General features: G+C 53.4%; 1 protein-coding gene across 1 annotated transcript in view; it reads right to left on the reverse strand.

Annotated features, from left to right (window-relative positions):
* The window catches only part of PLXNA2 (plexin A2), a 231634-nt gene that overhangs the window by 189861 nt on the left and 28071 nt on the right, over positions 1–13702 (reverse strand). Inside the window, exon 3 of the mRNA XM_055419000.2 lies at positions 7679–7861. Coding sequence (XP_055274975.2) covers positions 7679–7861 — 183 coding nt within the window. The remainder of the gene's footprint in view (positions 1–7678; positions 7862–13702) is intronic.

Below are 13702 nucleotides of genomic sequence, written 5' to 3' on the forward strand. Positions count from 1 at the left end.
AGGCAATGTTGACTTTTCACTACTGTATACCCAGCAAATGGTGCACAGTAGGCATTCAGTACATTTTTGTTCAAAAGCGAATGATTTCATTTAATTCTCATTACAGTCTCACGAGGCAGGTATTACAACTGTCTTCATTTTACACATGAGGAAACCAAAGCTCAGAGGTCACACGGTTAATAGTTGGAGTCAGGACTGCATTCTGGAAGCTCATATGCTCTTTGTTATGCAAAAAGGTTCCTACCTGAGGGCAGGAGGACGGGACCAGGTGGTCTTTGGAGGTCTTGTCCAACTTTGAGCTATTTGCCCATGCTCTGTATGCACAAGCAGGCAAGGCTCAATGGTCCAAAAGGATGTACATCTATGCGGTTTGTATTTTCCTAAAGATGCTCTGCAAACATTAGCACTGTGACCTCTGAAAAATTCTCCAGAACCTATTTGGGCCACTTGGGCTCTGAGAGCTTGAATCATGACCCTTGTGCTTCACCTGCTCTGAGACACAGCCTGGACTGCAAAGGGCTCCTCTCGGGGTGCGGTGAGCACCCAGCTGAGCACACAGCCTGGTGCCTCACGCAGGGCCTGCCCAAGACTGACGCACACACAGAGGCACAAAAGGGGCAAACAATAAACGAATCTTTACATTCTCCCTTTCAGAATGGCTCTGGGAGATCAGGGCCTCTTCCCTGGAGCTCAGCTGGGGCTCCAAATAGAAACCCACACCCCTCTCCCCACTTGTCACGCTCAAGTAGGGGAGATGTTTTGGCCGGGGGCAAGGGTTTAGGGGGATTCTGTAAATATGCCCCCTTCCCTGTGCCAACCAAATGCTGCCTTTCCCAGCTTTCAGAAGACCAGTTCTCGGGACCCAAGAGGCCGATAAAACAACAAAACAAACAGCGAGTTTGGCGGCAGGAGCCTGGGCAGGGAGCCAAACTCATTACTAGGGATGTGATGGTGAGCTCGAACCACCACCCCAACCTCCTCTGCGCGGGCTCTAGGGCAGGAGGAGAGGGTATCTGCTTCCCACTCCCCCCAACCCCAGGAGCTGCTGCTGAGATGTCTCGGGGAGCCAGAGCATTGGCTCAGTGGTCCCAGGTCCCGAGACAGCTGCTGCAACAAGAGCCGTGGCCCTGGCTGTTTACTTGATCCAGGGTTCACACTGAGAGACGAGTGAATCATTTCCACTCCGAGGAATGAGGAATGAGTAGCTATTGTTCGGTGGTGTTGGCTCACAGAGAGGGGCATGTTTCTCAGCTTTGCATCCAACTTGGCTTTCCGTCCATAAGACAACCCCACCCGACAAGGGAGCCAAGTCACAGGTTAGGAACGTCTGTGTGGGAGGAAGCCTAAATGCCAAGGTTTCCGTGTTGCCAACGGCGGGGCCGTGTATCCTTGGGCAAGATATTGAACATCCCAGGAGCTCCGTTTTCCACATTTGGAAGATGGAGCAGAGATGCAGGGAGCAGTCACCACCCTTAGTTGGAGTATTTGTGGAGGATGCAAGGAACTGTGGAAAGATATCTTACAAATAATCAGTGTTATCAAGTAACTGAGCCATCAGCCCCAGGGCCCGGGAGACTTAATCCTCCTGTGCTCCTGATGGAGCTTGCAGTTTCCCTGACTTGGCTCAGTAAATCGTCTGTGAGCTTACAGAGAGAAGAACAGGAACGGGAAGGGGCGTCAGACGGGTTTCCTACGGGTTGCGGGCCTGGAGGCCTCGCACTGCTAGGTCCCGTGGGGGAAGGCAGAGAGAATTTTCCTCAAGAACTTCACAGGCATTCTGGTGGCTGCCTTAGCCATCGGGAAAGAAGGTGGAGCTAAAAGAGGCCACAGCCCTCCCCAGACCTTGAAAAGGCTGAGTCTCTGTGGATTCGTCAAAATGTCCGGGAGTTCGTCCAATAAACAGTGGGGTGGCAGGGGGATGATGCTGGGGAGGGACGTCACCTGGGCCTTTGTACCCGCCTCCCTGCTGGGGGCAAGCCTGCCCGTGATGCAGGGGAGGCAGGTGGCTGGCCGTGCTCTCCTGGGGATACGCAGGCGACAGCGGCAACCCAGCTCCCTTCTCCAGCTCCGTCCCCATTTCTGAGAGCTCCGTTCCACCCTCTTCCAAGCGCTGTTCACCAGCAAACAAACTCTCTTCCTGTCCCAGTGGTTCTCTTGTTTCCTAGACTCCTTACCCGCCTCCCCGTCCGCCCAGCCCTGCCCACTGCATCCCAGCTTCCTTCCTCTGCGAGCCAGCCATGTCAACAGGGGTCACTCTTGGTGTCTGGCTCTGTACCACTCCGTGCAAATGCATGTCTGGCCTGGAGGAGGTACTCCCAGTACATCTGAGACAAATCTCATGAGCACCCAAGGGGTGAGAGACGAGGGATCCGACCACAGGGCTGGGCGACATCCATGGAAAAGAGGGCCCCTGATCTCCAGGATGGTGACTCGCAAGACGCGGGGACGCGTTAGCAGCTGCCCCCGTGTCTGTCGGAGCCAAGCGGTGGGGTATCTGAGGAGGGCTTTGCGGGCTAGGTGAGGACGGGTCACGGGCCTCGAGCAGCAGGAGGGGTGTTGGGGTGCAGGGACAAGAAGGAGAAGCAGGCCCCTGCTCTCGGGAGGCCCTGGGGTCGGGGGGCCAGAGGAGGCCAAAGAAAGGGGAAGCCAGGCCTTGAGGATGTGGTTTCAGCAGCTGCGAGTGAAGGCTTGGGTCTTTGCCCCAAGCGAGCCCTGCGAGTCCCGCCTGCTGCTCCTGGGGCCTCTTGCCACGTCGGCTCAGCCCCTTCCCTCCTACAGCCCACGGCCTACCTCTCGGGCCGTGCCAACCCGGGCCGTGCCAACCCGGGACGTGGTAGGCAACGAGCTCAGGGTCCCTGTGGCCACGCTCTTCCCTGTCTGCTCCGGGGGCCCCCGTGGCCTGCCCGTGGCCAGGAGGGGTGTCGGGAGTCGGCCGTGCCCAGGTCCGGGGGGCGCCGCATCCCGGGCCAGCCTGCCCTCGCCATCGGCGGCGCCCCGTCTCGCCCTCCCTCTGGGCCAAACGCCTCCCTGCTGACCCCGAGGAGCCCTTCTGCTCCACCCCGAGGGTCAGCACAAGCCCAGCCGGACTTCAGAGCCCACACCCCCTGGGGGCCTCAGCTCCCTGGCTCTGGGCTCTGGACGCCTCCTCTGGCCCTCCCTTAACCCCCACTCCTGCTGAAGGAGGCAGAGCAGGAGCCGTGGTGTGAATGGAAAGTCACGTGCGTGGGGCAGGTGCCCTCCATGGCCTCCCTGATCGGGGGCCACCCAGGCTCTGCCCCAACGCTTCCACTGAGCCTGGGAGATCATTTCCTCTCGAGTCAACCCTTCCTATGATGGGACGGTTTGGCTGCAAGAAGATTCTTCCTTATACTAAGTGGAAAGCTATCTTACCGGAAGCCCCACCTGGTGGCCCTCTGATGCCCTTTGGGGCCGCACGAATCAGTCTAATTCATCTGGCACAGCTTAGCGGAGAAGCCGCGAAGCTTGGGAAACCAAGTGATCCAGGTTCAAATCCTGGCTCTGCTGCTTACTTTGCCGTGCGGCCTTGGACACATTTCCTTACCGTTCTGGGCCTCCGTTTCCTCATCAGTAAAACGGAGGGCATCACAGCGCTTACCCCGTCGACTGATATAAAGATTAGATGAGTTAGGAGCTAAAAGCTCTATGAACACCGCTTGGTAAGTGCTCAGGAAATCGCACTGTGTGAAGAAAGCTGTTAGATCTCCTCCTCTACTCTTCTTCCCTTGGGCTAGCGTCCTTTTCAACATATTCTCCGGCGAGCAAGACTCCCACATCCCTCCAGCCCTTGCTGAGCTCATACTTTTTAGTTGACTTAGCCCTCTTACAAGGTTATCCCCAGGGTAAAGTGGAGCCACCACTTCCCCTGACTTGGAATCGCTCTTTTGTTCGTGTGGTGAAGACTAATGAGCTCTGCCGGATAGGACAGTTGGCTCACAAGGTCAGTGAAAATCCCGAGGTCCTTTTCACTTGATCCTCTTAGCTCCTGAAGCCTCGAGACACTCTGCCTCTTGGCTTCCACCTCACCAAGTCCTCCAAGCCCCGCCAGGCACTCTAGGCCTTCCCGACACATGCTTTCCATCTTCTCAACGCGGCAGCCGAGGTCTACAGGGTCCCTTTCTCCCACCCTCAACGCGTCACTTTGTTTCATTCAGTCTTGGAGCAAATCCTGGTAAGCTTCCTCTTCCAGGAAGCCCTGTGGGTTAATCACCCGGTTGCAGCTGATATCTCTGGAACTGTTCCATCTCCGTGGGGGATTCTGGCCTGTCCTCTTATCGCCTCTACTGCACTGGTCCTTAGGCTCTGCAAGTACAACCCCTCTTGGTTCTGAGGTCTCGCCCTTATTCTGTTTGTTCCCTCCACGTGTTCGCGGCTCAGCAGGCAGTGGCCTGTCTGCACTGCTCTCCACGTGTCTAGCAGAGGGCTGGGTGTGAGCATGAACGTGACACAGCACAGAGCAGCCCTTCGTGGTTCTGCCACTTCTAGCGAGCCTCTGCTTCCTCTAGCTGTCCCCACTCAGGACATCCTGTTCCCATGGGCTGCCATGGACGCAGTCCACACGGTCTGACAGACGCCTGGCCAGGCAGGGAAGAAATGAGTGGTTCTGACGCACCCAGCTTCCCTTCCGTCTCCAAACTCTTGGCTATTTTTTTTTTTTCTTTATTTTCCTTCCTGTGTTGAAAGAGCTATGGGGCCTGGACCATGGTAGGGTTTCCTGGGGACATTCCACAAATTCCTCATGGGCCATTTCTCTGGGTAAACGGGAGGCTGGTGGGAGCCTGGCATTGGTATCAGGTGCCTCCAAGGCGTGTGGGTGGAAAGGAAGGGTGAGTCGCCCGAGGAAAAAGAGGGGTATTATGAGCTCATAGAAACAGAGAACCGCGAAGCCGAGAGAGAAGGAGGAGCAGCCTGCAGGTTGGAACATGCTGTGGGTGGCCACACCCCCAGCCTCGTCCTTGAACCCGGCAACTTGCCTCCTTAGTGACCTGTCTGCTGGGGTTCCTACAGGGCTAGGAGAACTCGGGATCTGGAGAGCCTGGCTTGGAAAGGTGCCCCAAGCAGCCCCCTGTCTGTGTGCATAGGACGACCAGCGACAATGGGAAGGCGGGCACAGGGCCCTTGGGGCCCAGCTGGGGGGTTCTGCCTTCACTCATCCATCCATTCAGAAAATAATAATCCCCTAACTCGGATCCAGAGTCCAGCAGAGCGAGGGTGCTAGCCCCTGGCTGAACCCTGTAGCAAGCCAGAACCCGAAGACTGTTCTCAGCCTCCACCCTCAGGCTCCGTGTCTGCCTCTTTAGGAAAAAGGGTGCCAACTTGGGTGTCAGGGCAAGAGGCAACTTGTCCTCATCTCTAAGCTCGGATGAGTCACTTTTCTTCTCTGGACCTCAATTTTCCTGTCAAATAACTCTAGTGTTGGGCTAGATGGTCTCTAAGACTTCTCAGAGAAGGGTTCTATTTTTCAGGACAGTTCGGGGCCCATCCCAGGAGGGAACATCTGATGAAAGGATGAGGCAGAAGGAGGAGATAACTGTGAATGCAGCGTGACTCCTGCCTTTAATAGACCTTTAAGAGAACAAGAGACAGGGTCACAGGAATGGCCCCGAAGAGCGACTGAAGGTTCCAGAAGGACAGGAAACGACGCTGAGCGCCAGCCTCTGTTGTGGCTACTGCTGGCCTTAGAAAGCCCTTGTGCAGCTGAGGAAGAGGTGGTCTCTACGGGCAGATGAAACAGTAAGAAGACCCCCTGGGGGTATGTTCATGCCCGAGGGCCCTTGGCTTGACAAGGAAAGTTCAGGCTAGATTTCAACTCCCATAGACCCCTTGGCCCAAAGTCCCTGGGCAAAATCTGCTCCACTGTATAGATAACCCTGCAGAAAGGCAGCCAGCCTCAGGAGGGTCCAGGTTGACCCCTGTGGATGGAATATATGCTGTGCTCAGCTGTTCAGTCCTGTCTGACCCTTCGCGCGTGACTCCACGGACTGTAGCTCACCTGGCTCCTCTGTCCATGGAATTCTCCAGGCAAGTACTAGCATCCGTTGCCCTTTCCTCCTCCAGGGGGTCTTTCTGATCCTACACCACATTTTAAAAGTCAAAGTATAGTTGATTTATAATGTTGTGCTAGGTTCGGTATGCGTGTGTGTGTCTATTGCTCAGTGTGTCTGACTCGTTGCGATCCGTGAACTGTCCCCTGCCAGGCTCTCTGTCCATGGAATTCTCCAACCAAGAATACTGGAGTGGGTTGCCATTTCTTTCTCCAGGGGATAGTCCCGACCCAGGGATGGAACCCAGGTCTCCCCAACTACAGGCAGATTCTTCACCATCCGAGCCACACCAAATTGATTCAGTTTTAAACATATACATTCTTTTTCAGATTCTTTCCCAGAATATACCACTTTCAAATCCTAGTGGAATCTCAGAAGGCCAACCCCTTCCCTCTACACTTTTGGAAAAGCAAACACAGGGACCACACGTATCCTGTCTCCTGGGCCTGAAACCAAGCCGGGGCCCGCAGTCCCAGGCTGGGCAGAGGGCGCAGGGCTGCAAGAGGCAGGAAGCTCTGCCTGGAGTGAGGAAAGGCTCAAGGGGCTCTGGTATCACGAGAAGAAGAGGTCTGTCGGGTTCAGCACCTCCACATCAACCGGGACCAGTTTTTCTCACCTCCTTTGGGAGCAACTCAGAACAAGCAGAACACGGAACTTCTTCCTCAGGCTCCTTCCCTGCCACCCTCCTTTCCAAACAACACCTCTCCCGAGGCTCTAAATGGATTAGGAGGGAAGAGCCCAGGGTTGATGCCAACATCAAAGGTGAGATGCAGAGAGGTCTGGCCGGTGCCTTGATCCACAGGCAGGGGGACGGGGAAAGGGGGCAGGAGGGAGGGGTGAGCTTGGGAAAAAGGGATTAGCAGGGACCGGAAAGAAGGCGGCGGCTGTAATCCCACGTAATGAACCAGACTGCGCTCCGTCGTCTCCACGCCCGGAGCGCTAGACAAGCAGGTACAAGCTGCTGGCCTCAGCCTGCCACGCAGGAGGCTTACCGTGCTGCCAGCCCCAGAGGGCCCATGCCCTCCTGCAGGCAGAAGTGCCCAGGACAGGCACGCGCGCACATACACACACACACACACACACACACACACACACACACAAGGAATAAGATGTCTACTTCCTCCTGGGTTCTGGGGGTGGGGACGGAGGGCCGGGGAAGGGTCTGCGATTGCAGGAAAAGGAAAGACAGGGGAATGGCCTCTAAGCCAGGCACATATACCATCCCAGAGCTGTACCCCATTTACTGAGAATCTGCTTCAAGCAGCTGCTCAGGACTTAACAAAGACTTCTGGTCAACTCTAGAAGCTGTGGGGAGGGATTTGTGATGTGAGCCATTCATAATATAGATAATCAAAAAATCAGTTCTACTTGACTTGAAGATAACATTTGTTTTTTCTCCTTTAGACAGACACACCTTCCTAATTCCTTGGTGTTTCAACAATATTGAAATATGTGTATATTCCCAAGACACTCATTGCCCAACGGCTAGAGGAAGTAGCTGGAAGATAAACCACAAATGAACCCCTAGGGCCGTCCCCATTTTAACTGCCCGCCACCCCAAGAAAACCGAGTTGCCTCTAGTTACGGCATCGCGACATGCAGGCTCAGAGCCTTACCTTTTTCAGCTTGCCGCTTTTGGTCCCCACGAACACCACGCTGTAGCCGTTGTAAACGTAGGCGGCCACTGAGGTCATGCGGTCCCGGCTGGCGGCGTACAGGGTCAGGCCCTCCACTGGGACCGAGCCTCCGAGGGGCTGGTTGATGTCCAGGCCACAGAAGTGGTCATCGATGGGCACCGGCTGCAGGGAAGGTGAGGGGCCCGGGGTGAGGGTCAGCGGAGGCGGGCCCGGGTCACCCCACACCAGCCTGGCTGCTGGGCCTCGGAGGAGAGCAGGTGTGGGGACTAACACGCGCTGCACGTGCAGACCCGCACACCCGACCCGGGAACCCACACTGGCTCCAGCGAACCCGGAGAGAGGACCCGGCAGCTGGCTTCCTCCCTCACCCACTGCCGCCCAGAGATCACCAGCGGCAATTTGCAAAACTGATCGCTGGAACTCATGTCCTTGTCACTGAAACTCCCTGTGGCCCATGCCATTGGTGGGGCTCTTTCTGTTTAGACAGTGAGGATTCAGTCTAGAGGCAACCTCACAAGATTCTTACCAGCCTGGAGGGGGCTCCTTATTTGTTTCCTGGACTGCAAAGTCCTGCCTCTGGGCATAAGGAACTTTCAGTCATTCCATTAATCACCACATCCCGTACTGGGGATAGACTGAAGACAGTTGTAATACTGAACAGTGCCTTATACTCTGGACAAATTACTTCATCTGTGTGAATCTCAGTTTCTTCACGTGTCATACTACCTGCCCACCTGCATTAGAGAATCCCTGGGGAGGAAAGGAAATAACGCCTACAAAGATAGGTTAATAGTCCAGTGACTGTCAGGCTTCCCCCATAGTTCAGTGGGTAAAGAATCCACCTGCATGCAGCGCAGGAGACACAGGTTCTGCCTGGGTAGAGCAGATCCCCTGAAGGAAGACATGGCAACCCACTCCAGTATTCCTGCCTGGAGAATTCCATGGACAGAGGAGCCTGGCCGGCTACAGTCCATGGGGTCACCAGTGTCGGACACGACGGAGCGACTAAGCACAAGCATGCAGCGATTTTCACCATCGTCCGTTAGAGGTCTTCGACGGAGTTTGGGTAGATTCTGAGGATGAAGACCTCCATTAGCAGCCTTTTGCAGGGTGTGCTTGTATAAAGAGTAACTCTCAGGAGAGACTGGGGCACTTCGAAAGGAGAGGGCCTTGAGCAAGTGGAAAAATGGCTGGAGAGAAAGGTTTCTACCCTCTGCTCTACCTCTGTGGCTCTGTGAACTTGAACTAGTAACATCCTGTTTAGGATGTTAATTTAAAAGGTCCTAAAGAGCATTTAAATTATTTCCAAGATCTCACTCAGCTAAAAAGAAGAAGAAGAAAACAGACTGCATGCATCCTAAGGCCAGGGCCTGATAAGGAACTTGCATTCTCTGCCCACTGTTTGGCCTGGGGCTTGGCCATGACGGGACCTCTGAAATGGCCTGGCTGATTACACAACAGGGAATCCTTTGGGCAAAAGTTGCAGACTCTGGGCCTGGAACAGCACTGAGCCCTGTTGCAGCGGTTCCTTCTGGGTCTGGAAAGGCATCCCGGGGAGGAAGGAAGTGATGGTCACAGGAAGCATGGAAAGCACGGTGGAGAGACGTGCTCCCATCACACGCCTCCTTTCTCCCACACCAGGGAAGAGCGGGCTGACTTATTGCCCCCTGACAGCCTCATTTCCCAGGAAGAACTGGTGTATCAGTGTGGGGTTTTTTTTCCCCCTTTTGGTAAAACAGGGACTTCCCTTCCATTCCCTGTTCAGATCCAAAGGGAACAGAGCTTGCATCCTTCTGATTCCTTGGTGTTTTGTAGCAATCTGCTGCTCCAACAAGTGAATCATGGCACTACCCTTGTGTGTGTGTGTGTGTGTGTGTTTATTCTTTAGGAAAGGAAACTTAAGTCAGGTTAAGGATTACCTTGAACTTTGGATTTTATGCAGCTCTGCATAAAACAGAAGGGATAAGTTTCTCAGGAAGGGAGTGGAGCAATGACCTGCTCCAGCCGGCTCAGGAGGGATGCCCACACATCTATCTCTGCATTTAGTGGCATCACGTCAGTGGCTTGAAATCATCCACAGTGGGAGCATTTACACCAAGGACATTGGCAGATGCTTCTGATCAAGATCCCCCAGCCCCATCTCTTGCCTACCACATCCACTGCCTGAATATAGCCATCCGTTTAAGACTCACCAGCACATCCCTGGAATCAATGATGGAAATTTCAAGCTCCCTAGAAAAGCAGGTCAGAGGACTCAGCTACCACTTTTTACATTTTCTACTTCTCTTTCACATCCCTACGCTGTAGGCACAAGTGCCCCTTTAAAGAATCAGGAAATCGATATTGTAGCCCTGCCTCTACCCCTAACCAGTCATATGATCTTGATCTGTCACATACCCTCTTTGAGTCTGAATGTTCTCATTTGTAAAGGAAAAGGACTGGGCCAGGCAATCGTCAAGCTGCCTTTCGGCTCCAAAAGTTCTTGATTTCATGGCCTTGTTTTCTTTCCCACTCTCCCCAGGGACCAGTAAGGCTGCAGAGCCTGGGCTCAGGCATAACCCAAGCCAGCTTCTGAGAAATGATGACAGAAGCCGAACACTTGTCGGTGATTTTGAATTTCTCTATATCCCTCCTGAGTCTAGAATCCCCAGACTGGGAGGGAAATGGCTTGTTCTGAGCCTAAGCTGCCAGGATTGGGCAGCATTTCTTTCTCTCTTCTCTAAGTTGTCAGATATTCTTAGACACCTGCTGCCCGTTTACTTTTGTCCAGAAAGGGAGAGCCTGCAGCATGGCTTTCCTTAGAAGCACCACGGCTGAAGGCAAAGAGCTTGGATTCAGAAGTCCTAAACTGCATCCAGCCCCTGCTGTGCCATTTATGGTTGTATTGATTGACGTTATCAATTGCCTTGTGGGGATCCTTATTCTTGCATCTGTCAAACATCCTTGATTTATGGGGTCATATTAAGGATCAAGTGAGATAACCCTTAAGTTGGTCAGCGCAGCCTTTAGGACAGACCTGCTATTCAGTGAGTGAGGTCCCCTTCCTTATTTCTTTTCTGGGAACATAGCTCAAATTTTATCTGAGAGTTTCCTGTGGGTCCAGAGAGCATGTTAAAATTAAGCCCTGAGACCTCTGCTTCTCTCACTCACCCTTAACCCCCTCTGAGACCACCAGAATGTCTCTGGGTGCCCAGGTCTGGGACTATAAGAATGGTAAGGGGCCCTTCCGGTTGCCCCCCCACCGCACCCCTGCTATCCAGGCGGCCCCAGCAGAGTCTGATGCTCAGGGTGGGCATGGTGAGTGCGGGGCTCTTCTCTCTGAGCCCAAGCCCACCTGCCGCCCCCCCGCCTTTGCGGCCCTCTGGTTACTAGCCCGGGCTTGTCTCTGCAGACAGGGGAGTCCCGTGAGGGTGTGGGCTCTTCCTCCTTCCTCTGGCTCAGAAGCAGGCAGGAATCAGCAGTTTCCTCCTGACAAGGCCCCCTCTGGGCAGTGGGAACCCGACTGACTCTGCAAGGCGTTAACCCTTTCGTTTCCTCTCCTCTTCTTTTTTTGTAAGTGCTTGAGGAAATTTTATTTATTCATTTAACAAAACTGTGGTGGGCAGCCTGCTGTGCTGACTGAAGGCCATTTTTTATTCTTCGTCTTCTTTTTTTTGGTTATCAATCTGTATTTTTGCTTTATTTTTTTAAATTTATTTTTAATTGGAGGATAATTGCTTTCAATACTGGGTTGATGTCTGCTGTACAACAATGCGAGTCAGCCTCAAGTATACATATATACCCGCCCTCAGGAGCATCTCTCCCCACATCCAAGTCATCAGAGAGCACCGGGCTGAGCTCCCTGGGTTAAACAGCACCTTCTCACTGGCTGTCCATTTTACACTTGGCAATGTATATATTTCAGTGCTACTTTCTCAATTCATTGGGGCCATAGGTTATAGAATTTCAGGGCTGTAAAGAACTTTGGAAACTATCTAGCTCAACCTCTTCATTGCATAAAGGTAAAATAACAAGAAATGATTGGTTCTTTAATTAATATATAGCTGTCACTTATTAGACTTTATGTGCCAAGTATTGCGCTAATACAGACTTTTTCTATTTAATCCTCATAAAAACCATAAAAAAATACTTGCTATTTCTATTGCTAAAATAAAAAATACAACTCAGATCAGGTACGTAACTTGCCCAAAGTCACACAAGTGGTAGGACTGATGTTTAAATACAAATCTGTTGGAATTCCAAGCCTATAGCCTTAACTACTGTTCTATTGTACCAAGAAACTGACATCAGGAACAGAAGCATAGCCTACATGTGATTTTTTTTTCTCTTGCTCTAAGAAGTGGCTTTTGGTCCCAGTAGCAGACACTCCCTCTTTAGGGGGTTCAAAAGGCAGCCATACGGGTCACTTGGTGTCACATTGTTCCCCAGGCTGCAGATCTTGTGTCCACAGGACTTTGCACAGAAATCCATCTTAGAATTTGTCATACTGCACAACAGTTAACTAATAATGGCCAACCTAACACGCTGGGCATGGTGTTAATCTTGCCACATCCGATCTCTTCTGATCATCCCGTGAAGCAGGCATTATGAGTCCCACTTCACAGATGATGGTGTAGACACACTAAGCCACTTCTGAAGCCGGGAAGTAGCATAGATGGAATCTAAATTCTGAATCCCAAACTCTTTGGCATTACATGATGCTGCCTGCTGTTTTTATCTATCACTCTCTTGCCCATTGGATTATGATACATTGGAAAGTCACAATCGTATCTTTTTTATGTCTGCGTTCCCAGTGCCCAGTGCAGTGCCGGGCACTCAGGAGACCTTCGACACCCTCTTGCTGAACAGATGGACGGAGGGAGGGATGAAGGGACGAATGGAGGGGTGGGTAGATGGACGGCGTGACAGACGGATGGACAGACTGATGGGTCCTGGTGGCCACCTAGATGGCGGCACTCTGGCCCTCTCACAGGACGGGACTCGCCGCCGACTTCCTCGTCTCTGCCACACTGAGGTCTGGACTCTGAACTCCCATTCCTCTCCTTTCCCTCTGCTGGGACGCCTGGTTCTTCTTCCCTAGTTTTCAACCTATCAGCCACGCTTGACTCCCTTCACCCTCCTCCAGCCTACATACCTACCTGCCTCCTTTACCCCTCACCGTGGCCGGCTGGGCCCTGCGTGGGCAGCACGTGGTCCCTGTTACCCCTGCCCGGCCTCCTCTCCAGCCACAGTTTCTGCCACAGGCTGTGGTCCAGCTGCAGGGGCCTCCTCACTCTTCCTCGCACGCTGCGGGCGTGCCCGGCATTCTCTGTACTGCTGTTCCCGCCCGCTCCCTGGATCGCTCTCCCCAGACACCCACACGGCTGGCTCTTCCTCACGCTTTGCTCAGCTGCTGCTTTCTCAATGAGCCAGTCCTCTTGGGTCCGGCCTCTTCCCAGTCCCTGCCTTATTTTCTCTCTACAGCCACAGTCATCATCACCGGAGAGACAACCCGTTTTATGTATCTCTTTGTCTTGCTTCGTGAAGTGAGTGAGGGGCTTTCTCTGGTGGCTCAGACGTTAAAGAAGAGACCCAGGTTCGATCCCTGGGTCGGGAAGATCCCCTGGAGGAGGGCATGGCAACCCCCTCCAGTATTCTTGCCTGGAGAATCCCCATGGACAGAGGAGCCTGGTGGGCTACAGTCCATGGGTTAGCAAAGAGTCGGACACCACTGAGCAACTAAGCACACACACACACAAGCTCCTTGAGGGCAGGTCGTGATGTGGCAGGGTTCAGGGCTGAAGCCAGCAGCGCTTGCAGTAGTGGCTGCTGGGGTGGAGACACTGGATGCCATGAGTGTGGAACGACTCCGCAGGGTCAGCCGACTGTGACCGAGCTCAAGTGCATGAGCGAATCACCTGTCTCACTGCAGGCTGCGGTGGCCTGGGCTGTTCCGCAGCAAAGTCATGCCTGACTCTTTGTGACCCCAGGGACGGGAGCCCTGCCAGACTACTCTGTCCATGG

Source organism: Moschus berezovskii, chromosome 17 (genome assembly GCF_049115385.1).
Source record: "Moschus berezovskii isolate FMDL1 chromosome 17, NW_MosBer_1.0, whole genome shotgun sequence".
Lineage (NCBI taxonomy): Eukaryota > Metazoa > Chordata > Mammalia > Artiodactyla > Moschidae > Moschus > Moschus berezovskii.